Source organism: Talpa occidentalis, unplaced genomic scaffold, assembly GCF_014898055.3.
Source record: "Talpa occidentalis isolate TD23 unplaced genomic scaffold, MPIMG_talOcc4v2.1 talOcc4.2, whole genome shotgun sequence".
NCBI lineage: Eukaryota > Metazoa > Chordata > Mammalia > Eulipotyphla > Talpidae > Talpa > Talpa occidentalis.
This window is the reverse complement of record NW_023602073.1, coordinates 141,500,266-141,526,781: the sequence shown is the minus strand read 5'-3', so window position 1 is coordinate 141,526,781 and position 26,516 is coordinate 141,500,266. Positions and strand designations below refer to the sequence as shown.

Below are 26,516 nucleotides of genomic sequence, written 5' to 3'. Positions count from 1 at the left end.
TGTAAATCAAATTAGTTAACACTATCATTCTTTTCTGGATAAATGCTACCTTGATAGGCTTCAACAAGTCAGTACGAGTCTTTTTCACCTCTGTAGATCTTACCAAGTACGTTTAGCTTTCAAAAAAAATCTGTTTCTAGTATATAACATTGGTTTGTTATGTTTCTGTGGCAGAAGTTCAAAATTACATGTTTTCTTCATAAGCATGTCAAATATTTTTAGTGATAGCACATTCTTTCTCTTCCTGTGTCACTGTTAATTTTTTTTTTTTTTAAAGAGGCATGAATTTTTATTTATTTATTTATTTGTTTGTTTGTTTATACATGCACTGGGTACAGTCAGAAGCGCGGGAGGGTGAGAGAATTCACCAGAGCCAGAGCAGGGAGCAGAGCAGGTAGAGGGACCAAGGTACACTGCTGAGGGGAGCAGCGGGCGGCAGGAGAGGTCTGCACGCCATGTGGGACCCTCCTGCGGTGGCTGGGGAGCAGCCGGGGATCGAACCGGCGCCGCAGAGGCCACAGAGGCTTCGCAACCCAGCGCTCAACCGCTGCGCCACCGGGGAGGCCCATGTCACTGTTAATTTTAAGGCCTGTTTCTAGGTAGGTAAATTCAGATTCACCTTAAACACATTATACATTGTCATTTGCCTGGACTTAAACTGAGGACTTAAATTGTTATTCAAATACAACAGTATCAGCATTCAAAAAAGATAAACACATGCAATTTGCAGCAACATGGATGGCGCTGGAAGGGATCATGCTCAGCGAAATAAGCCAGAAAGAAAAAGAAAAATACCGGATGGTCTCACTCATAGCAGGAATCTAGAAAACTTAAATAAGGGACCAGGAAAATGAATAACTATAAGAAAGTGAAAATCAAAATCAACAAAAAACTATGAACCAGAGACACTTTTTGGGGGGTGGGGGGCGGGAGGGGAGGGGTTGGGGTCAGAATGGGGGGGTTGCAATTGTATGGGGAATATAAAAAAAAATTGTAAAAATGCTTAGCAAACATCTTTATACATACTACATGAAGCACAACTGTTATTTAGAATCATCATCAGTTTGCATTCACAAGGGTATTAAAGGACACATTGTAAGCACATAGAATTTTGTGATGAAGTTATATTCACTCTAAGGTTTATAAAGTTAGTTTCCCCTGTGTAACCAAAGTACAAGGACAGGGAAACTGTCCTTGATTTTGATTCTATTGCATGTGTACTGAAAGTTCAGAATTAGTTTTATTTACAAGTGTGATGTTGTAATTAAATTTTTACATTAAAGTGGAATAGTTAGCCTTGAAAAAAAAAAAACAAATACAACAGTAATCAGTTTAGAGGATATGAGGGTTTCACTGTGTTCACACATTATATTTTTTTTTTTTTAATAGAGGCATGTTTTTATTTATTTATTTATTGTTTGTTTGTTTGTTTATACATGCACTGGGTACAGTCAGAAGCGCAGGAGGGTGAGAGAATTCACCAGAGCCAGGGCGGGGAGCAGAGCAGGCAGACGGACCGAAGTACACTGCTGAGGGGAGCAGCGGGCGGCAGGAGAGGTCTGCGCGCCATGTGGGACCCTCCTCCAGTGGCCGGGGAGCAGCCGGGGATTGAACCGGCGTCGCAGAGGCCGCGGGCAGCTTCGCAACCCAGCGCTCAACCGCTGCGCCACCGGGGAGGCCCCACACATTATATTTTAAAAGTCACCTACCTAAAGGATAAGCTGTGTTTTTTTTTTTTGTTTTTTTTTTTTCCAAGAGAGGCAAGAGGAATAAGTTTTATAATATGTGGGATATTTCAGCAATTTTCTGATTCTTCCATCTTAAGTATTTGGGGTTAAATTTTTGAAGGCTTAAAAAAACTGTTAGCATTCATTGCTGTTTATAGCATATAGTTATATTTTAGTTTGTTTACTTAAAAAAAGCATTTTATAATATGTTTTAATGCAATTGGATGATAACTCTAATGGGTTACTACTGAAGTATGAGATGCTTTCCAGAATCACAAAATAATATACCATTTTGTGGAAAGCGATGAACCTTCCAGAACCGAAAGAGAGTTCTATATAAGAGCCTATTTAGAGTTTCCCCTGGTGGCGCAGCAATTGAGCGCTGGGTTGCAAGGCTGCCCACAGCCTCTGCAGTGCTGGTTCGATCCCTGGCCACTGGCAAGGGTCCCACAAAAAAAAAAAAAAAAAGAGCCTATTTAGTAAAGCAATGGTCCTGGGAGAAGCAGAATACAGATAGCAGGCACTGGATCTTTGCTCAGAGGGAAGAAGCAGGAAACAGTTCTTTTTAGGCAGGGTGTTGCTTATTTAATTCATATTTACTAGTCCTCATTGTTTTAAATGACTCTAGAAATGAGATTCACCTTTACACTAGACACGTGTGCCCTCAGAGAACAGTCCTCTTCCTGAGAAAAGCCACAGCTCTAAGAGCTACAAGTTCTGCATTTGCCAGTAGCTGGGCCTTGAGAGGCTGAGGCAGATGAGGAAGGTGGCTGGACTGGCTCGGTGGGTCTCTGACTAGTTCATGGTAACTTATCGAAAAGTGAAAGTAACTGGCTGAAGAATTTTTCTTAACCAGGGGAATGATCCCATCAGATTAGCATCTAGAAGAATTGTTTTATCTTGCCATATATTAAGAGTGAACAACTTTTGTTGCCTAATGAGGACACTATCAGGATAACAGCTGGCCCCAGACTTCAGGCACTGACAGGGACAGCAGAAACTGACTCATACAGTTGATACAGAGATAAGCAATTGGCAGGGAGCCAAGGAGAGGCCGTTGCTTGGCAGCAGCGGCAGCATTAAGGAGTAAGTCCAGGCTGCCATCTGGGCTAGAGCTCTGGCACCAGAGGAGGAAGGAAACAGCACACACAGAAAAACAAAGTATTACAAGAACCTGTAGAGGTTTTTCCCCAGTTATATTACTGTTTCCTTAAAATATATGCGCATTGGGTACATTTCAAAGTGAGAAGCTTAAAGCAATTAAAATATTCACAACCCTTAGAAATGTTTTCTGTATACAGCTTCTCCCATTAGCCATTAGTGAAGCAGCTGTTAAATATTAATACTTATGTGGGGGGCCTCCCCGGTGGCACAGCAGTTGAGCGCTGGGCTGCGAAGCTGCCCGCAGCCTCTGCAGCGCCGGTTCAATCCCCGGCTGCTCCCCGGCCACCAGAGGAGGGTCCCACATGGCGCGCAGACCTCTCCTGCCGCCCGCTGCTCCCCCCAGCAGTGTGCTTCGGTCCTTCTGCCTGCTCTGCTCCCTGCTCTGGCTCTGGTGAATTCTCTCACCCTCCCACGATTCTGACTGTACCTAGTGCTTGTATAAATAAATAAATAAATCTTAAAAAAAAAATCAGTAAAGAAAAAAATATTTATGTGAACATAATTGACCTTGAATTATTTAGTGCCATTCCAGATCAAAGGTCAATACATATTTGTTTTAGGCCTCCCTGGTGGTGTTGGAGATATGTCTCAGCGCTGTCAAGCTATCACCACTGCTGTGGCCTGAGTTTGATCCCGGCCAGGGAGGTGACCCCCATGGCGCAGCAAACCTCTCCTGCCTCGCCTGCTGTTCCCCGCGGCAGTGTATTTCAGAAGATCCGCCTGTTCTGCTCCCCACTCTGTCTCTGGTGAATCCTCTTACCCCCACACACCTCTGGCCTACACCCCAGTTCTTCTATGCATAAATAAATAAATCTCTGGAAAAATATACATATTTGTTTTGTTTTTGTAGGACAACTTATAAAGATAGTATGCTAGTCTCTGTTATAAAAATGAGTTGCTAGAAGCTATGAACTTTTTCTGTTTTCCCAGATGAAACATTAGATGCCAGGAAGTTTCTATGTGGACCTTATGGATGAATTCAAGAATTTGTCTTAACTTTTCAGATTTAATTTATTTCTCATCCATGAATACTTTATATCAATTCTATTTTTTAAACTGAGGATACGAAAGTCTACATCAGAGATGAATTTTAATTTTTTGAGTTTGTTTCAAGAATATTTTCTTTGATAAACCCATTTAATAGAGGGGCCTCCCCGGTGGCACAGCGGTTGAGCGCTGGGCTGCGAAGCTGCCCGCAGCCTCTGCAGCGCCGGTTTGATCCCTGGCTACCAGGCGAGGGTCCCACATGGCGCACAGACCTCTCCTGCCGCCCGCTGCTCCCCTCAGCAGTGTACTTCAGTCCTTCTGCCTGCTCTGCTCCCCACTCTGGCTCTGGTGAATTCTCTCACCCTCCTGCGCTTCTGACTGTGCCCAGTGCTTGTATAAATAAATAAATAAATCTTTTTTAAAGAATCCATTTAATAGAATTTTAAACTTAAGTTGTTTGTAAGTTAATAAAAATTTTCATTCTAGAGAATTAAAATGCTTCTCCGGATGTTCAGAGCGGAGGGCCTGCTGCTCTCCTGTTCCCTCCACTCTGACTGAGCTATTGCTCGTGGCTGACACTCCACACTTCCTCCTCCGCAGGTGATAGCTAGAGTCCATAGTCATAATATGTTGCTATTTTATTGTTTTATTAAGAGAATACAATAAGAACCAATAAAAAAAATCACTTTCAGGTACTAGGCATTCGCTCAGCAATTCTTTACTGGACTATTCCAGCAAACAAGCTGCCTCTCTTAATAAATTAGAAAAAATCAGGATTTGTCTCTCTTTTACAAATTATTTATCTCCTTTCACAGCAAATGATGAGCCTCCACTTAGCAAGGCTGGGCAGGATGTGGTTTTGCATCTGCCCACAGACGGGGTGATTTTGGATGGGCGAGGGAGCACAGATGACCACGCCATCATCCGATATGAGTGGACACTGCTGCAAGGTGACCCCTCGGTGGACATGAAGGTAACTCATGTTGTCATTGTAACGAAAGCTAATGTTTCAGTGACGTGGTCTTTGGTAATGACCAGATTTTTGTTCCCAAAATGTCCATAAGCTCGCAGAAGAGGTATACAGTGGGTAACGAGGTGTACATAGTATTCCACTGATTGTTATACGTAGTATTCCACTGATTGTTGAAAATCATTGAGTAAACACTGACACTGATCCTTTGATTTGAAGCTTTCCCTTGTTCTGCCTGCTTTTTATTGACTTCTCCAGATATTAAAACACCTCGAGGAAAAGGATACATGCTTTGTTTTAATGATTCAGATTGTTTTCAATTTTAGAAATATGAAAAATACAAAGAGGAAGATAATAATAGAATGAACTCATTCTTCACATGAGCCAGAAGGCAACGTGCTAATCTACAGGGAGGCTGCCCAAGATCTTTGAGTCCCTGAGTGAGGACCTTAGGAGGTTAGGAGGTCCATGCTGCTTTCCATCAGCCTTAGCTGGGCTGAAGCTGGACTTAATCAGCTCACGGGTCCAGTGGCCCCATACAAACAGTGACTCTTGCAGGAGGCAAATGGCTCTTTATTGACCTTTTCCGGACTCCCTCTAAGTAGGGTTATTTTTTGGCTTAGGCAAATTAACGCCATCCAAACACTTCAGTAGAGAGGTGGGCAAAATCTGTTTTGGTTTGTGCTAGTGGCCGTAATGTAGTACTAAAGACTGGGTGGCTTAAACAACAAAAATTTATTTTCTCACAGTTCTGGAGGCTGGAAGTCTAAGATTAAAAAGAGAGAGAGAGAAGACTAATAAGAGTTGTTGACCTTGAGAGTAAATGACCTTTGCTAGGCCAGTTAGTGCATTTTACCAGCACAGTCCTAGGGGATGGTGGGTAGAGGATAATTGGAAAATGAGCCCGTGGGAACAGCAAACCAGCACAGACAACACTTTCAAGAAGTTAAGTTGAAATGGGAAGGAAATACAACTGTGATTAGAGAAGATCTGGGAGGTTAGGTTGTTTTTATGTTGTTGTTTTGTTTTTTAGGGCAAGAGAAATTTGAGCAGAGCTATTAATACCAGAACTGACTAAAGAGGAAGTAATTAATAGAAGGAGCCAAAGTCAAGGGCTAGGTTTGGGGGTGGCAAGAGGCGCCCCTCAGCTTGGGGCTGCAGGAAAGGGCTCTCCCATTTTATTTTTGATTGTTGTCGAAAGAGTTTTTACTACAATTGAGGGACAGAGACGCAAGCACAGTGCCAGGATGGGGTGATGGTGCAGAGTGAGGACTCTACCATCCTCATTTTCTCCCCAGGTAGGTGAGGTCGCCTGAAGGGGGGGCGGGGGCACATGTCAGGTGTGGAGCGTAGGGAGACTGGACATGGTTGGAACAGATGCTGCTAAGGACGAGGGAAGGATTGTCAGTCCTGGGATTGGCTCCTAAAGTTAGAAATGTGAATTCAAAGGGTGGCCTGCGAGGCTGTCGTGGGACGTGGTGCCGGCTTAGGGGTCCTGGACTCTTCATGAAATGTGATGCTGCCCATCTCCCATCTCGGCGACAGGTGCCTCGGTCAGGAACCGTGAAGCTGTCCCACCTCCAAGAAGGAACCTACACCTTCCAGCTGACGGTGACGGACTCGGCCGGGCAGAGGAGCTCCGACAACGTCTCGGTGACGGTGCTTCCCACGGCTTTCTCGCCGGGAGGTGAGCAGAAAGCCCTGCCCGCCCATTCACGGGGCCCAACAGAAACCTGGCTGTTTTTGGGAGGATGGCTTTGGGTCTGCGTCATGTTTTTTGTTTATCTTTTTGTAAGACCTTCAATAGAAAAGAACTTTAATAGGATTACTGCACATAAAGAGAGACAGGATATGGTTTCCCAATGAAACACGCAAAGTTACCCATTCCCTTGTGGGTGAATGCCCAGCCAGACAGGTTTGGCCCAAAGTGGAGCCGCTGAGGCTGGAAAGCTCGCCAGAAGTCTAAGACACCTTCTGGCGGGAGCCACAGGAAAGGGACAGAAGGGGCAGGCAAGTCTTACAGAAGGAGCAAAATCAAAGTACAAATCAAGGTAACTGCTGCTGTTGGCCTCTGCAAGTGTCTCATCTGAGTGTTTCTACATGTCTCCTTCCATGTCTCTCCTCCCTGTGTTCCCCAAGTCCCAGGTGCCAGTCCAAGCCAGACACCCTGCCACCCCCTACAGAAATTAGGGAAGGACTGTTTTAGTACCGCCCAGGTGCCTGGGAGAGAGCAGCGCTTGCGCTGAAGCAAGTGGCTCTCACCTCTCCAGCCGCTGTTTGCCCTGGTTGGTTAGGTCAGTTTTTCAGGTCAGTTTTCCAGAACTCCAGAGATAAATTGCCAGTTGTGTGTGTCTGGCCTTGTCCAAGGTAACAATAACATGCATTTGAAATGGCAGGGAGTGAGTGAGTCACATGATTACTGAAAGTCCACTTGGGTTAAAGGTCTTCTGGACATAAGTCTATATAGACAATAAGAAGAATGGCTCTAGTACTAACTGCTGCTGGGAATCACTCACTGGTTAGACTGGGATATTAAAGCCAATCAGACACCACATAGAGACGTTGAAACTGGAGGCAAGGAGGCCAGGTGTGTGTCCTCTTATCTCTTTTGCTTTTGCAGATAATGACTCAGCTGTTTTGGGAACTAAGGGCAGCACCTTCTAGGATAAACACTCAAGCATGTAAACCCTGCATATGTGACAGTAACTTGGCTCAGCTTTAGATGTAGAGGCTTGCATGTTTCCAAACACTGGGAAAAATAATCTATTCAAATAAACCATCAAATTCTTCCAGTATGTTCTAGATCAGTGGTCTCCAAATAGAATCCCGCAGAGGTAGTGAGGGGTAGTCAGACACTTAGGTTTTTATTTTAATCTCCTCTTTGAATGTTTCAGTATATTTTACAATGTTCACAATGGGTTGGTACAATAGTGCATGCACATTATTTTCAGATTGGAGATGCATGTTCACTAATATTATTGATCAGGAGGCATAGTCTAAAACGCCTGGAGATCACTCATCCAGACACGATGGATTTGTTACAAATATGAATCTATCTCCAAACTACCAAGCCACAAGACGTTGGGAGGTCTGGGGTTTTCATGTTAGGTATCTAAGAAACCTGCGCAGTAACTGTGAACTTGTGTTCTCCCTTTCACTTTCCCCCTAATTCCTTCCTTCCCCCTAATTCTCCTTTCTGCAGCTTCCTTCCTTCTTTCTCAGAGTATGGCTTCCTTCTTCCTCTTCTTTCTCAGCAACTTTTACCATTTTTCTTTACTTTCTTCTTCCTCCTGGATCAAGAGAGCTTCACATGGGACTCCTTTCCTTCCAGGATCTCTCTGGGCACGTGTACCACACCAGCCACTTGTCTCGGTGAAAGTCTTCATTGACCACTCCCCATGCCCTGAGAGAATTGCCCAGTCCGTTCTGTCCCTATAAATTTTTATGACCTACTTCCAGCCTGATGCCTTACCTCTGAGTCACCAGTGCCAGAAGGTGACTCAGATGTTAAGTAGCCAAGTCTGTGAAGTTGGCTTAACCTGGAGTGAGAGGGTGATACCTTTCAAGAAAACACATGTAGCATTGTGGATTTAAAATTCCCAAGAGATCTAAAAGGGAGAGAATTTCTTTGTTTGAAGAAATAAACTTATACCAGATATTAGCTAAAGATTCTGTTAATTTTTTATAGCACCACCAAGGATGTTTGGTAGTCCACAAATAGGGTCCAGTTGCACAAAGTTAATCCCAGTACAAATGTTTATTAAGGAATCAAGAATTCGAAACACAGCATGTATAAAATGTCTATAATAAAACACAGTCATGGGCCTCCCTGGTGGTGCAGGGGTTAAAGACACAGAACTATCAAGCTATCCCCCACCACTGCAACATGAGTTTGATCCCTGGCCAGGGAGCTACCCACATGGCACAGCAGACCTCTCCTGTCTCGCTTGCTGCTCCCCTCAGCAGTGGATTTCAGTAGATCCGCATGGTCTGCTCCCTCTATCTCTGGGGAATCCTCAACCCCTACACCTCTGGCCTATACCCCAGTTCTTGTATGCATAAATAAATAATTCTTTAATAAAAAAATAATCAAACATGGTCATGCAGGGGGTGTAATGGCAGTAGGGGGCCTGCTGAGGAGAGAATGGGATGAAGGTGGGATGAGACCCCTAAGGGAGGAAACTCAGGTCTGGAAGGGCAAGACCAGAGCTGCTGTATTTTCTGTCTCCACCTCTTAGCCGCATCAGCTTGACGCTGTGACCAAAATCCATTCCTAAGAGTGAAGTCAGGAGTGTGAAGAAGAGACACCCTAACCCTCCCAGAACCTATTGCTCCAGCTCAGACTCCCAGCTGTTTGCAGATGGTTTGCATCTCTTTACCTGAGAGTCTTCATCATAGATTTAGTCTGCTCATTCCACCCAGCCGAGCCTTAACCCCCTGCTCTCCTGTGACTTGAGACTTCTTTATAAACAGGATGCTCCAACACTTGCTCACGCTACCACTTCTTTTGTGACGATGGCTGTTGCATTGACATCACGCTGGCTTGTGATGGAGTGGAGCAGTGTCCTGATGGCTCTGATGAAACTTTCTGTCAGAATCGTGAGTCAGCCGCATTGCATTTTCAAGTAAAGGGATAGAAGGAATGTCCCTAATCTCGTAATAAAATGCAAACTCGATATCGTTCCTGTTCCCTCTCATGCCAGGTGTAACTCTACATGAATGAGCTATGACTTAAAAGAAAATTTACTGTGAGCTTGTAGTTCAAATTGCAGATGTCGAATTTTTTATATTGCTGTTTTTAAGAAATTACTTCTAGCTTTCCAAAAGCTTCTTTCCCATCCTAAAAATGCTATATAGCATTTGCTTTTTAAAAAACTGAAGTGAGTTTGCATTTTGTTTTGATGAGTTTTAGAGAAATTATGACACACTGTGTGCAGCTAAGTCCTATCTGCAAAGTCGTTTTATAATGTCAAAAACATGCACCCCAGGAAAGAGGAAGGGCTGGAAGTACTGCCTTGAAGATGCAGAATTTCACAACATGACATTGAACTTTTGACTCAGTCACTTTATGTGTCACTTTTAGAAAGATCATTCTTGGAAGAAGAGAGAACAGAAAACTAGAGTGAAAGTTTTCCCTGGGGCTCTGACCTGTCTGAGACAGATGGGCTGCTATCCCCAAACATGCATGAATTAAAGTCTACCACAAATTCAGTGGTTTTAGTTAAAGTTTACAAAAGAAATTCCACAACTAATATAGCTCTTCCATGCCTCAGTGAATCTCGAGAGGAAGCTGGTGACCCACACAGCCACTACCCAGCCAAAAACCACAGGTCCAAGCAAAGATGCAGGAAAGAGCTTCTTGTCAGAAAAGCCCCAGAAAATCACTGCCTTGAAGCAGCCACCTGTGTCATCAAACACAGAGAAGAGGAATCATTCTGCTTTTTGGGGGCCAGAGCAACTAAGTGATCCCATCATGTCAGGTAAGGACTTGAAGCAGATTCTCCACAAAGAGCTTCATTTTCTATAGCAAAACCTGGCTCAAAATTAAGATTATATTAGCAAGATGTTAAAGGAATAACTTAAAAGAAGGGAGTTAAAATTTGGCCAAAGAGAAAAAAGCACCTGAAGTTGCACTGATTATTTATGGTAAGGATCACCTACTTACTAATGCAGTCACACCTGTATACATACTCCAGAGATACCAATACATGCAGCAGTAATACCCATATTAAGAAAACTAATGCATTTGCTTTTTAGGGTTTTTTTTTAAAGATTTATTTATTTATTATACAAGAACCGGGGTACAGGCCAGATGTGCGGGAGGGTGAGAGGATTCACTAGAGACAGAGCGGGGAACAGAACAGGCAGACTGATGAAATACACTACTGAGGGGAGCAGCAGGCATGACAGGAGAGGTCTGCTGTGCCATGTAGGATCCTCGCCGGCTGGCCAGGATCGAACCGGCGCTGCAGAGGCTGCAGACAGCTTCACAGCACTGTGCTCAACCTGCTGCGCCACCAGGGAAGACCTAAAATTTTTTTATATATTAATTTTTAAAATTTTTTACATCATTGTTCATTGCTAATATCTTTTTGTATTCAAACTTTGCATACATTTCACTGAAATAATTTGTCACTATTTTAATAACTTTTACTAGGACAACTCCCTTGTAGAAAACAGAAGATACAGCTATTAAAAGAAAAGGATTAGGGAGAGGGATCAGAGGGAGGGAGGGAGGGAGGAGCCCAGGGGTCTGAGGTGATGGTGCACGGGCGCCTTGGGGAAGGAAACTCTATGGGGACCACACCTGAGGGGGTGGGAGAAGCAAATATTGTTTAAAAATGAGCAATGATGTAAAAAATAAAAAATTTAAAAGAAAAAGGGGAAGGATTAAGACGCCACCCTTTATTAAACACAATTTTCAAAATTTTGAAATATTGCCTTCCTATCTTTGCTTTATCCACTTTGTAGGCTGTCAGTGCCTTACAGATATGTGAAAATATTCCATGAAGGCGTTTTCTTTTTTTTTAAGATTTGTTTATTTATGCACACAAGAGCTGGGGTGCTCAGCAGTGCATTTCAGTCAGTGAAGGCGTTTTCTTTTTGGAAGGCTGGGGACGCCCATTTCAGGCTGCTTTGGGGCGAGCCCTGGTCGATACCGCCACCTACGGGCGACTGGGTTGCTCGGCCCGGGTTTTCTCTACCAAGAGTCACCTGAGAAACCGAGTAGCGGAGACCCGGTGTTTGGGGCAGGGCGGGTGAAGAATGGTTGGAGAGAACTGAGTTCTGGGAGGTGCGGCTGCAGGAGCTGAGGCCCGTGAGATCCTGGGCGAACCAGGAAGTTGCTTCCTATGACTCATTTCTCTCTCTCTCACAAGAGCTGGGGTACAGGCCAGATGTGTGTGTGTGTGTGTGTGTGTGTGTGTGTACACACTGCTGAGGGGAGCAGCGGGGGAGACAGCAGAGGTCTGCTGCGCCATGTGATGTGGGTTTCTCCCTGGCTGTCCGGGGATCGAACTCGCGCTGCAGAGGCTGTGGATTGCTTCATAGTGCCGTGCTCAACCCCTTGCACCACCAGGGAGGCCCCAACCTCATTTCTCTTATCATTTAATAAGGGATTTTTTTTTAATAAGGGATTTTAATCTGACAACCACAAAGCTCCCTCTAACACTGACCATCTGTTTCAGGAACGCTAAGCAGCCCACACATACCTTAACACACACCACACACACACCTCAAGACACACACACATATTCCCCTCCACAAACACACAGACACACACACACCCCTCGCACTCCTTCAGCGCTTCTCTCTGCTGGATGTTGCTGGGTGAGTCCAGCCTTCTCTCCTGGGGAGTGAGGACCCCAATTATGGATCCTTTTGAAAATAATGATCCAGGTGGCCACCACCAGTTTTAAAAGTATTTGTCTCTGTTTTTGTCCTTTTTGAGAAGGTGACTTTGACTTAGGCGATGACCACGTAAGGAGCAGTGGAGTTTCACAGATGCAGAGGGGGAGCAACCAGTTAATACTGAGAGTATATTGCCTTTTCCTGATGATTAAAGTCATCTGTTCACTGCAGAAAACTTAAAAAATGCAGAAAAATATGAAGAAGAAAATTAAAATCATCTAACAAAACGTACCATTAACATTTCTGGCAGTTTCCATGGGTTAATTTTATTTACATATATACATATTTAGAATGATATTTTTACAGAACTTTTATATTTCAACTTAGAGGCATTTTTATGTGTTATTAAATATCCACCAAAAAGACGATTTTTGAAAAATCCAGGGTGAAAAGCAGGTAGAAGAGACCTTTGGAAATGTGAGCGAGGGCCCTGGCAGGAGGTTTCTCTTTCCACGGCAGCTTTTGTGCCTCAGGTGAGGCGTATGGAGGCAGCTGTCCTGCTGGAGGGAGGCACCTGTGAACTGAGATTCACTGGTCACAGTGGAGACCATCAGAGGGTGGCTTCAGGAACGCGTGTTGAGGGCAGCAGGCGCACTTTGACGGCTTCCTTCTTTGGCAAATGCTGTCTATACAGCTATACTAGGCAGTGCCTTTAAGCACCCTCCCCTGTTCTGGGGCATTTAGAGAAATGTTGGTCCTGGAAAAGGACTCCTCTGCCTTCAAGGTTTCAATCTGAAAGTTTTGGCCCTATAATGGGAATGACATAATTTTGTATTATTTGAGATCTACAGGTGGTTTATGGAGTCAATTCTGCCTTATAACCTGGCCCACTTAGGTCAGTCCCAAGGAAAAATTTGGTTTGAAACAAAAGGACAGTTAACTTTGTCTGGAAATTAGTTGAGTACCTCGAGCATTCTGATAGGATTAAATTTGTGCTCACAACCAAATAAAAATATATACAAAAAAGCCATCTTTTTCTTAACCTGTCCTCACCAATTTAGAACTCCTTTTAACTAACCTTAGAAAGTTGTAGAGGCTTCCTCAAGGCTGACTAGTATAAACAATAGAAAAAAATGTACAAAGAGAATGTCAGTGAGTTTTGCAGCACAGAGGAGTTTATGGTATAAATAACATCGCCAGTGGGCCTCCCTGGTGGCGCAAGGGGTTAAGTCTCAGCACTATGAAGCTATCAGCAGCCACTGCGGCAGAGTTCCATCCCCAACCAGGGAGCTACCCACATGGTGCAGCAGACCTCTCCTGTCTCGCCCGCTGCTCCCCTCAGCAGTGTATTTCAGTCAGTCCACCTGTTCTGTTCCCCACTCTGTCTCTGGTGAATCCTCTCACCCCACCCCCCGCACCTCTGGCCTGTACCCCAGTTCTTGTATACATAAATAAATCAAATAAATCTTTAATAAATAAATAACACAGCCAGTATAAGCAGACACGCAGGCTGAGATGCTGGCTGTGACCTGCTCAGGGTGTTCCGTGCAGGAGCAGTTTCTCAAGCACGCCCCCTCTTATGTACTTTTGTAGAAACGCAGTGTGGTCTGCCAGTGAATAGTGAGAAAGGACAGTTCTGTTGTCTCTGTTATCAGGTGGTCACGAAACTATAGTGCATTCTGGCAGACAGGCCCATATGATAGCTGCTTTCCCAGCTGGTATTTCCAGCTTCCTTCCAGAACACCCCTGCATGTTTCATGGCCACTATTAATAAATGGAACTATTAATAAAATGACCCCCCAACCAGCTTCAGTTTCTTCTCTGCATATGTAGCTACTCATGGTAAACATAACACAGTCAGTCTTTCCAAAGAGAAAAGTAGCTTCCTAAGACATTAACTCTTCTAGAAGGATCAAAACACATTATTTGCAAAAGCAGATGATGTAATTGTCTTGTGTTGTTCTGACTCCCACCCTGGGGGGAACCTGTGACAGGATGTGTGGAAGTGAAGCATTTCTCTAAGGCATTCCATATGCTCAAGTCTAGCAAAAGTGAGTCAGGAAATCTGGGAAATCACGACGAATTCTTTCATGAAACGGAGAAAATAGAAACTGACATTTCAGATACCAAGAGAGTGGGGCGAGTCACCCAGGAAACTGCAGAGTGCCTGGCAGTTGTCCTCTCAAGGCTCCTGAGCACGTCGCCCTCTTCCTGACACCTGGCTCTCCCATCTCCCGCGCCCTGGCTTCCTCTCCCAGGGGCTGAGGGCATTTTTAAGAAAGTACTTCTCAACTTCAATAACTGAAGATTCAAAAGGAACTTTATGAGTTTTCAAATGAACCCACCTCCAAGGCAAGGTCCCCTTTCCAGGATCAGTTAACCTGTTTCCTTACTGCATCCCTAAGAAACTTTGTCCCAGACGGGGATGGGGGCGGAGGGATGCAGTTACTTTTTCCTACTTATTTATCCACTTTCCTTTGCTAATTCATTTATATTGATTTATCAAATTACACAGTGGGGAAAGATCTGGAGAGTAAGATAGGGTGAGGTTAGCACCCAAGGCAGTCAAGTGTGTAAGAACAGGCATTGAGTTTAGTACATATTTTTTAAAGAGCATATTACAAGGGCACTGGGAGTAATTGTGTAAGTTCGTGGCTGATCAAACAGAAGGAAACAGGATACCACATCATTTTTATTTCAAAAAAATGCAAGATTCTCTTGAAAAGATATTTTATAGAGACAATATTTTGCTAAAATTTTAGTTTAAAAGTTAAGCTAAAACGATGACATTTAAGTGAGGTGAGCATAATCTCTCAACAAAATTAAACAAGTGATCATAGCTTAATTCCAATTATTAACTACATTAATAATTAATAATTCAGTTCTTAATGGTGTAATTATTAGGAGGCAGCATAAACTTCCAAGAATACTAATATATATATATGTATATATATATTTTAAGACTTTGTTTCTGATTTCTTCACATTGTTTCCTGAAATCAAACAGGACTTTGTCCTGTTAAAATGTCATTGTTACTATACCTCTTCTGCATATATTTTGATTTTGTGGCTATTTTAGTGCTAATCTTTTGCCTCCTACTTAAATAGAAGCTCTATAAGAGAAGAAACTGTGGTATCCATCTTGGTATTGTTCCCATATATTTTTTCACTGAGTGAAGGACTAATCAATTAATCCTCTGGATAGAATTGGAGATCAATCATTTTGAGCATTATGTTTTTATTCCCAGCTCACTATTTTGTAAAAGTAGGCCATGTTGTTCCACTTCCAATTTATGATTGGAGAGGATACTCACTGAGTGCCTGGCATCGTGCACTCCCGTCATGTGCACTGGGTAGACATCATTATCCCCACTTAATGGATGAACAGAAAGGCCAAGAACTTAGATCACAGCTCTCCTGCCCACCTGTGACTATGCGGGTGTTTCTTTCTTTCTTTTTTTTTAAAGATTTATTTATTTATGCATTCAGGCCAGAGACGCGGCGGGGGAGGTGGGTGAGAGGATTCACCAGAGACAGAGTGGGGAACAGAACAGGCAGACTGACTGAAATACACTGCTGAGGGGAGCAGCGGGTGAGGCAGGAGAGGTCTGCTTCGCCATGTGGGTTGCTCGCCGGCCAGCCGGGGATCGAACTCATGCTGCAGTGGCTGCAGATAGCTTCATAGTGCGATGCTTAACCCCTTGCGCCACCAGGGAGGCCCTGCACTTGTTTCTTTTTACAAACCTATTCCCTTTGCAAAACAGGAGCGGCAGCTCTCCTGTCCACCCGGGATTTAAGCGGGTGCCTCTCTTTTTCTCCAGCCCCAGCAGAACGTTGGCATATGCGGCAATCTCACTGTGTGCTCAGGGGCCTTCTGTCTCCGCTACAAAGAGGGGGCATCATCTAAGGCTCTCCTAAGATCTGCTTGTTTGGTACTTTCTGTTGGGACAGTAGAAGCTCTGAAGGAAGGAATCCAGTAGCACTGGAGTAGTTGGGTTTGGCTCCCTGGAGGGCTACCTGGTCCTCCATTATGACTTTCATGGGTACCTTCACACACACACACACACGCACACACACACACACTCACACACTCACACACTCACACATACACTCACATACTCAATATAACTCTATTGGTGTAGGATGAATATAATACAGACTGGATTCAATTTGCCATTCATTATTATTATATTCACTATTTTTAAAAGAAATTAAAAACTTTTTGTGAGCTCTCTCTTCTCTCTCTCTCTCTCTCTCTCTCTCTCTCTCTCTCTGTCGTGTCGCTTCTTCTGCAGTCACACCACTCATCCTCTCACTGCCAAGGCCATGACGTTCATCCCCGCCTCTAGGCTCAGGTGCGCACACCTACACTCCAGGTGCCCACACTCAGGCACGCAAGCCCCGCGCCCACGCTCCTAAGCTCCTTCTGCGTTAAGATTATCAAGGCCACAGGTGATAGCCACAGAGGCTAGAGTGGTAAAAAGCCTGATTAATTCATTACCCCACGGAAGGGTGGGGGCTCGCAGCACTACGGCGAGGCGGACAGTATGGAAGTCAGCTTGAAAGGTAAATGTGGTTCTCTAGCTTACAAGAGATTGTGCTCTTGGCATCTCTCTGATGTTCCATCAGCTCAGTGTTTATGAAGGCAGCCCAAAGTCCTGGCACCCATAGGCCGGCTGGCACGGTGCTCTCAGAGCAACAGAGAGAGTGGTGAGGCTGAGTCCGGGCCCAGAGCCTCACGGATGGGGCGGCTGTGTGAGTGGGATGAGGAGCCTCTGCAGATGCTCTGGCAGGAATGTTGGAAGCAGAAAGGCCGAGGAGGAGGCTCCTGCTGTGCTCCACAGCGGAGATGGAGACCTGGCCGTGGAGGTGGGGACAAGGAGAGGGCGGGAGTGGGGGAATTTTGGGGGATACCGTGGAAAATGGGGCTGAGGTGAGAAAGTGAAGGAACATGCCTGAGTGCCTTATAGGCTTGTTTTTTTAAAGACAAACCTTCCTTAACTGTTGTGCTTTCCACGGTCTGAAGTCCAAGACCACCCCGACTCTCCTACCCTTCTCTGGGACAGGATGGGAGGTGGCACAGTGTTCCCCCGCTTCCCGACCAGTGGTTTTGTACCAGCCACACACTCTGCTCTAATAATTGGTCACGCTTGTTATCTGGCATTTTAGTTTTAAACATAGGCCTCTGTTTTACTAAGGAAATAAATCCTGACCATCCTAAAAAAAATTAAATAAAGTTGTTGTAGAGTAAGTAAAGTATCAGGCTTCTCTGCCCTCCTGCCATCAGGATAGATGATGGATCCTTGCGTCCTGAATGCATGCCTGAGGGCGGGCACCTGGAGTGGGGTGTGGGCATAGGTAGATGGGATTCACCTGGGCTGAGACTGGGCTTATAAGGGCAGTGTCACGGGGACGCCAGAAGAATAACCACGAGAGCAGAGAAGCAGAGAAGGCCGGAGAGCCCAGAGAGAGTGAAGACTTGCTGGGGGCTGGGAGGCCTGCCAGCCTCCCGGCCCCCCGGCACCCCTGCCTACTGTGTACCTGGTAATCCCAATAAAAGCCTGAAAATCCGCTGAGGACTCCAGGACTCTCTCTCTCCTTTACCCCGTCTGCATAGAATCATAGAAAACCTGCTCTTGCCCTTCCTGCCCCCTTCAGTTGTATTTTCATGTCTGTTTCCTGAAGCTTCTGATGCACTTCAATATATGTTCTATTTGTCTTCTGCAGGTAGTGGCTCTTCAGAGAAGAACAGAAAAGAGGACAAATATATTTTTGAGTCGAAGAGCAATCAAGGAGGAAGGGAACACCCAGCCCCAGAAACAGGTAACGCCTACCTTGGAAATTCATTGCAGAGTTTAAACATTTGTAGAACCATGTACCTTCCAGGTGAGGATGTTAGATGAAGCTGCAAGAGCTTAAGACAAGAGCTTTGACCTATGGATCAGAAGAACTGGATTCTTACTGCCTGGTCATGCTTAGTCTTGGGGCTCTTGAGCTAGCACCAGTATAGCTGTGGGCCTCTGCTTCCTCTTTCATAGACTTTTTGATTGGACTAGATAATCACAGTCTCTTCCCGGTGTGACTCTATGGAAATTACTCACCACATTGTAGTTAGGAACACACATTCTAGAATCAGATGCCAAGGTTTCATATCCTTGCTCCACCAGTGAACTCTTTGGCCTTGGACAGATGATCTTATATCTCTGGATCTTAATATCCTCATTAGTAAGATGAAAATAACAACCATACCTGCCTCACTGAGTTGTCAGGGAGAACAAATGGGATAATTAATAGAAAGCAATCAGCATGCGGCTTGGCTCTTACAATGAACCGTGTAAATGATGGTTATTAGGGTTATTTATGGCACAACAAGAATAAAGGTCCTAGAGCACCCAGTTCTCACTCTAAGCATTCTAGGGACAAACACGGACACTAGGAATGAGGAAAGGTGTAGGAGGTGGAGTGATTACTTGATAAGTGGAAGAATAATTGTTTCCACAATTCCATAATTTTGGTTATTTCCCATAAATTTGGTTATTTTTAACTAGAAGGAAAACATGTTGACATAATCATGTAGAGAGGCAGGTTTTAGTCTTAAGTTCTACAAACTAATTAGTAAAAGATATAGGAGAACAAAATATGATTCTTAAGTTGTAGATCTAAACATTGAGGAAACTCATTTACTCTTCAGTATTCTCTATCTGAATGAGATTAAATATAATTTTTAAATAGTAGATGATTAAACTAATCCAGATGTCAAATGCCTGGATGCCACCCAAACACCCTGTCCCAAGATAAATAAATCAAAAGGACCCTACCACCCACTGACATACAAGGGAAACCAGGCCTGACCCCATGACCCAGTGATTCCGGAGAGCCTCAGCTCTACGGGCTGGTGCCCTCTCTCACTGCAGATTTTGCATGTCACTTCTAGTCGTATGGACATTATGTCCACTTATTCCCTTAGCTGGTTTCTGAGAAAACTATCATGATGAGGAATTGGACATTTTATTTATTTATTTTAAAGATTTATTTATTTATGCATACGAGAACAGGGATACAGGCCAGAGGTGCAGGGAGTGAGAGGATTCACCAGAGACAGAGTGGGGAACAGAACAGGCAGAGTGACTGAAATCTACTGCTGAGGGGAGCAGCAGGCGAGTCAGGAGAGGTCTGCTGCACCATGTGGGCAGCTCCCTGGCCGGGGATCGAACTCTTGCTGCAGTGGCTGCAGTTAGCTTCATAGGTTGCGTCTTAACCCCTTGCGCCACCAGGGAGGTCCCAGGATTGGAAATTTTAAATCTCAGATTACCAAAACTAAAAAAACATTAAAGAGACAATGTCAACTGAGTATTGAAAAGTCAAGAATGATTTTCAATATTCCAGCAAGTACTTTATGGGAGATTTAATTTTCCTTGACATCAGTGCATTAAACAGCAATCAGATTTGACAGCTCAGCAATGAACATCAATCTGACTTGGCAACAGTCTATGGCCCTTTTATTGGTACCATCTGGTCCCAGACTTGGGGTTGGGATTTTCAGCCACAGCTCCCTTCCCTGTCACTTTAGCACCTGTGCCCGTCTTACACAAGTCACATCTATAGGGGCAGCCTCTAATCCCCTTCCTGCCTGAACAAGCAGAAGCAGAGCTCTCCTGAGATATGTTTTCATATCTTCTATTAATTCCCAATGTTTTGTTGGTTTTCTTCATTTTTTTTTTTTTTCTGTCTGAATCTTTCTACTTTATTGTTGAATACATGTCCACAGGGCCTCCCTAGTGGCCTAGGGGTTAAGTCTCAGCACCATCACCACTACGGCCTGAGTTCCATCCCCAGCCAGGGAGCTGACCCACATGGTGCAGCAGACCGCTCCTATCTCGCCCACTGTTCCCCTCAGCAGTGTATTTCAGTGGATCTGCCTGTTCTGCTCCCCACTCTGTCTCTGGTGAATCCTCTCACTTACCACACCTCTGGCCTACACCTCAGTTCTTCTATGCAAAAAAAAAAAAAAAGTCCACAGGCAACCCCCACTTACCCCGAGCCTCTTCTCTCTAAGAGCTTAGAGAACATTGTAATGCTCCTGTTATGTCTTTTAAAAGATAGAACAGGTAGTTTCAAAAGTCCCTTTTCTCCATCTAAGGAAAAACTCTCTAGTCCTCTGCCTGCCTGTCTCCCGAAAACTACACCCCATCATTTTTATCTCATTCAAGTCTATCCACCCAGACTTCAAGTCATTAAAAACAATCTCATTTAACTTTCGGATCATTCTGTGCCAAGTGGCTCTGGAGCCAGATCCTGGCTCCACCACTGACCTACAAATGGAGAGAAGTCACTTCATTTGTAAAATGGGGATACTAATAGTACCAGCTCATGTGCTGGCTGTGAGAATTAAATGGTGGAAGCCACAAACCCTTAGGACAATGCACTCTTTAGCATTCACTTATGAACTTTGTTTGCCAAGCACTTAGCTCAGTGTGAGGCTTGAGGCTCTTAATGCAGAATGAGTGAGTGAAAGACAATGGCCTAGAATTAACTTATGCAATGAAAATAGTTGCATAAATTGCAGTAGTTCCATAATTTGGCAAGACCCCTGCAGATAAAAATAGTTCACACATATCATCTCAAGCCTGTCTTGACTAGAGAGTAGATCAGACTGAGAGCTTGCTGGATTTGACAACCCAGACTAATCTGGAGCACATCCTGTCACTTCCAGTCCTATCGGCCTCTTGGGGGGGGGGTTCTAGTCTGGGTGTCTGGGGACCAACCGAACAGGAAAGTAATAGGAAGGAGGAAAGAGAATTTTTCCTTTAGCCAAAATTGTATCAGTAAGTTTTGAAGTTGGTTTTTCATAACAGTTCTGTTGGCAAAGAGGAAGAGTAGGTTCCCTGAATTAGAAAAGGAAATAAATATCTTAAAGTTCTAACCAAAACAAGAAGTCAGGAATTAGTCCATATTTATGTTGAGAAACTAAGCATGTATGAATTTAGACGTGTCATCTTGACTGCAGTGAGCGGGTTCTAGGATCACCATGTCTTTAGAGTTGTCTATGTGCGAATGTCAGCAGAGTTAGATAGAAGCATGACCTGGCAGCAACATTTGTATAAACGTCATATACCTTTTGTAGGAACCTGGTGCAGAATTTGGTTTTAAAGAAGTCTGGGTTTGAGACCTTGTAGGGTAAATGAAGTTAATAAGGCTTTTTATGACATTGGCTTCTGTGGCTATCAGCTGAGGCCTTGATCTTGTTAACGTAGAAGGCGTGTGGGTTTGGGACACTTGTGCCTGATTATGGACACCTGAGCATGGGCGTGTGCACATGTGCAAGTGTGCACACCTGAGCCTAGAGGCCAGGGTTATAAAGATGGCTACGGGGGCATGGCTACAAGAGGACGAGTGACTACAGAAGAGGAAGGCCACGAGACGACGCCAGAGAGAGCCCAGAGAAAGCATAAAGATTCCCAGGGGCCTGGGGGGCTCGCTTGGTTGTCTCTTGGGCCGCCCAGTTTCCCTGCCCGCCCTGCACCTGGTTGCCCCACTACACCATTATATGCTAAGAACTGACGGTGAACCTACGTGGGATGGTTGCAAAACAGACCTAGACCTAGACCTGCAACTTAATAAGTTCTGTGCTCTTTAGGCCAATCAGATAATCTCTGCACCTCAGCTAATCTGCAAACGTGACTTTATATTAGTCCCTGCTAATGGAGTTCTTCAGATAAAGCAGTGCAGGCAAAGCTCATCCTGTAGTGAACTGCAGCTGTCATGGTTACGATCACTGACCTCCCCCTGGTTCTCACCTCACACAGGCGCAGTGCTGCCGCTGGCTCTGGGGTTGGCCATCACTGCTTTGCTGCTTCTCATGGTTGCTTGCCGACTACGACTGGTGAAACAGAAACTTAAAAAAGCTCGTCCCATTACATCTGAGGAATCCGACTACCTCATAAATGGGATGTATCTCTAATTGTCATTCAGCTGGGGCAAGGACATATTTCACTTATAATTTATACATATGTTGGGTTCTGATAGTTACAACTGCTTCTGTTTTTTACTGGGCGAAGAAAACTACTGAAAACCCAGAAGATCCTGCAAATCCCAAATCCTTGTATTTATTTATTGTAGAGCTATTTTCCTTGGGAAATATGTGAAATATTTTGAAATTTAGAAGCATCCATGATTAAAGGCTTTTACAAATCAAATTTTGATTTATGTAAGCTATTCCTGAAAATTTATGCATAGCCAGGCAGAAAATTCAGTTATCTCAAGAGGTGATGTTGGAATGAGAGAGTCAGGTAACCCTTTATTTTAAGAAACCAACAGTTGGCCCTGAGAAGCCCTGTCCATTTAATGCACAGTTTTTCCTTGATGCCTGGCTCTCATATTCCTTACTTTAAGCTTCCTGTGCTCGCTTTTCTCTTTTCCCCTTCAAAACTGGTTTCTGAAAATGGATCTCAAGTCAATTTATACCTTCAGTAAGATGTTACCTTGGCAGGAGGTCAATCAGGCCTCGGGGAAAGTGAATGTGGCTTTTTCCTGACACCTCTGACATCATGTCATGTAGGCGGCTGCCTCATGAAGCAGAACTTTGGGAGAAAAACAACTCAGACTTGGGATTACAATAGCTACAACATGGATATGAAATGAGATAAGAAGTCAAGGTGAAGACAAGCATTTTAGCAGAAAACATTTTAACGGAAACTTAGCTGAGGACAAAATGAGCAAGACCGAGCAGTATTTTTATCTATTCAACACTGCTTGTTGCTTCAGAGCTTGGTAGGTCATTCAGATCATCACAGTTTTCAACAATAGTCTGTGTGGATGGAGGACAAAGATGCATCCCTCTGGGAAACCCCAACATCACGTGGGTTTCCGGGCAGAGCTCTGGTACAAGTGCCACGTGTTGAAGGGTCAGCAGGTTTTTCTATCCAATGGATTGAGCCAATTTCCCACTTTATTTACTCAATGTTCTAAAATATTATGTGCAATAAGCCAGGCTTATTATTCCCAGAACATAAAGCAGTTTTGCACAAATCATTCTTTACAGAAAACTAGCATTTTAGTTTACTGTCACTTCCCTTCGATCTGTAGGATTTTAAATTCCTATCACTTAATCCCGGGCGTACACACATTCTAGAAATTATTTTACTGAGATAAAGACTAGTGTGGTGCAGTCTACACTCACATGATGTTCCTATTTACATAAATTTTTTTTTTACCAAGGTGGCAAATAAATCTCCTAAAGTACTTGAAAATACCCTAGAACACTGTATTTTCAGATTGAATCTGAGGTAGCTTATTCCTTATCAAAGGGGTCAGAGATATAACAGGATACATTCACAAATGGAAAGTTCTAAAAAATAATGAAATGGATTTTTATTTAAGAAAGTCAAGCATTTTGTTGACTGTTTAGGCTTGAACAAGGATTTACATTTCTCAAGGGCAGTTTAGAGAGATGACTATGTGAATGACTATGTGATGCTGTACAGTTTGTTTTTATATAGAAGAATGTCACCTATGGCCATACCCAGTAAAATAAACACTAATCAGGCATGCATCTTTTAGCACATCTTTTCTACATAAAGAAACTAAACACAGTTTAGTATTGCTATGGTGTTGAAATACTCAAGATATAGCATATCTGTGTATGAGATTCCTTTAATAAATAGCATTTTTTCTTAAGGCTATTTTTAAACAACTTTTAACATACTTGTAATAAGTTGCTAATAGTTACTGATTGTTTAAATTTACTATATTACCAGGAATTAATCAAATCAACCCTACTTTACAAAGTAGGGAAGGGGACTAGAGAAGGAGAATCAAGTCTTGCACAACATTTATATTGTCAAGCGGACTGAAAGGGTTTTTTTTTAAGTCACCTCACCTGTGACTTCTCATTAAGCATTTACAATTTAAAATAAGTGATTTCTAAGAGAAAGCTGTTCACAATTTACCCCTCAAATATGTCGTTTCACATCTCTGTTCCCAAAAAACGCCCACTTAAAACATCTTCTGAAAACTTTTTTCCTTCAGTCCTTTGTACAAATAGGAACAGCTACTCCTCCATTCTTCACAAGCATTTTAATGTTTCAAGTCCCCCAAGTATTAAATGTGTTCTCTTCTACAGAAAAAAATTAAAATTTGTCTTTCTCCATTGACTTTTCAAAAATCTGATTTGGCTCCACAAATCCCTTTTGCACTTACCCACACCTCCTTTCATTCTCTGATGGTTGTTTTCATGTTGCTCTATACAACCCCAGCATAGAGATGCCTATTTCTATTCCCCAGTTTTGATGTTCATGGCAGACCTGACTGGACTTCATCTCATTAAATACATGGTGGCCTGCCCCAGGATGCTGGCACTGTCCATATCTCCACATATTAATGTAACATAAGAATCTGAGTCTGAAATTCTATTAACTTGGGGTCATTGTTAAATTCTGTTGTCCAAAACCAATTTCATGTTCTGGTTTGCTTTCTTTTTGGAATTACATCATTTTGTTTCCTAGCAGTTACTCCAATTGTTGGTTTTCTTTTCTGAACTCCAGGTTGTCTACAACTATGGGTGTTAAAATGGAAGAATTTCTAGTTTCTTAAACAAAGAGGGAAGGAAAATCTTAAAACTAGCTATTCACAAATGTTCTTTCTAACCTCCCTGTTTTTTTTTTTAAGCAATCGTGTGAATGACTTTTTCTTAGATAATGGCCTATTTTGCCCGACTCAATTCCAGTATTCTAAATATAAAAGCATATTCAAGTTAGAACTAGTCTAGTGGCAAAAACTTAGATAACTTGGTTCAATCTGAAACTACCAGGGTTGCTGATATGGTCAGACACCCCAAAGCTAAATGTGATCAGGAAGGAATGAATGGTCAGAACGGGCCTTCTCCTACATTAGCTTTATCCAATTCTGTTGCCTACAACCTAATCGCTCAGTGGAACCAAGATTCTGGGTGTTTTCCCTAGAAACCACAGTGAAGTGTTCAGCTATGGAGATTCAAATATAAATGTCCTCAGCTGCTATAGGTCCTTGGATTGCTGCACACTCAAACTTAAAATGTCCTTAGAATTGCCATCGCCTGATCCTTTCTGTGATGCACATACTGTTGGGACACTCTACCTGAGTGAAAATGAGTTCCTCAGCTCCAAGTACTTCCTCTCATATTAGGAAAGGGAAGAGAATGACACAGGGAAAGCCCCTGGTCTAGTATAGGACTCTGGGAACTGGAAGTCAGAGGCTATTGTGACTTCCCACCAAGCAGGGGAGTGCTTCAGAGTCCTACATCAAACACCACAAAGTCAGAAGAAACCTAGGGTAGGAAACCAGTAACTAACATTAGTTACAGCAATGATTATCAGAATTGTTTTCCTTTTTATGACATTACAATACACAAACTTGCTTGGGTCCCATGGGTCACCTAGGTTTCTTGAAGCAGGATTTTCTAACTTGCACTCTATTCGAGTCACCCCTATAAGTACAATGAAGACAAAACATTCTTCCTGAGGAATGATGGAAGTCAAGAGAGATGAAACTCAAATCTGATCAGGAATTCATTTGTTAATCACTGAGTATAGTTCTTTGAGAACACAGTAAGTTGTAGGAAATAATTCATACCCTGTAAGAATTTTAGCACCTACCTAAGCTATTGAGAGCATGTTTTAGATTACTCATGCTTATTTCATTTACAAATTATTAGTATCCAATTACCAGTCATGAATTTTTAGTGCCATCCCAAACTATTGAAAATTTGTTAACAGTTAGCTCAAAGGAGCTTTATAGCTTTATTTCTTGACTGACAATCAGAGGCTTGTACCTTCAAAGAATTCATGCATATTAAGTTTTTACTAAAAAATGTCATTCTATCTTAAAATATATTGGATTTTTAAGATGTGTTAGGTTAGATTCATATAGTCAATTTCAAAAGTATAATTAACTTTTTTTTAAACAATGCAGTTTTTTTTAATTAGGGCAATGAAATTTTAAATATTCGCATGGTCAACATATTATCTTCCCCCAAATGTCTTTTTATTTTTTTTAATGTTACTGGTTGGGAAAGATTGAAACCTTCATTAGAAACTGGAATTCTTAATTTTAATTCTTGAGCGCAAAATTTGGCTTTGAATAAGATCAAATCTGTTAAAAAAAAAACCCTAACAGGATCTCACTAGATTAGAACTTTTAAAGTATTTCCATTGTTGACTTCAAATTATGTAAAGGAATCACTTCTATTAAGGAAAAACAAAATGATGAAATACTTTAGAAATTATGAATACTAAAGATTAAAGAGATTTAACTATGACCCACACCTATATAAATTCAACACTT

The 26,516-nt window shown here is 43.0% G+C and overlaps 1 protein-coding gene across 1 annotated transcript in view; it reads left to right on the top strand.

Moving 5' to 3' along the window:
- The window catches only part of LRP11 (LDL receptor related protein 11), a 30,559-nt gene extending 5,856 nt beyond the window's left edge, over positions 1–24,703 (top strand). Inside the window, exons 2-7 of the mRNA XM_037518789.2 lie at positions 4,694–4,851; positions 6,394–6,535; positions 9,322–9,447; positions 10,122–10,328; positions 17,925–18,020; positions 22,004–24,703. Of these exons, the coding sequence (XP_037374686.1) occupies positions 4,694–4,851; positions 6,394–6,535; positions 9,322–9,447; positions 10,122–10,328; positions 17,925–18,020; positions 22,004–22,158 (884 nt within the window). The 3' untranslated portion in view covers positions 22,159–24,703. The remainder of the gene's footprint in view (positions 1–4,693; positions 4,852–6,393; positions 6,536–9,321; positions 9,448–10,121; positions 10,329–17,924; positions 18,021–22,003) is intronic.
- Positions 24,704–26,516: the final 1,813 nt, after the last annotated feature.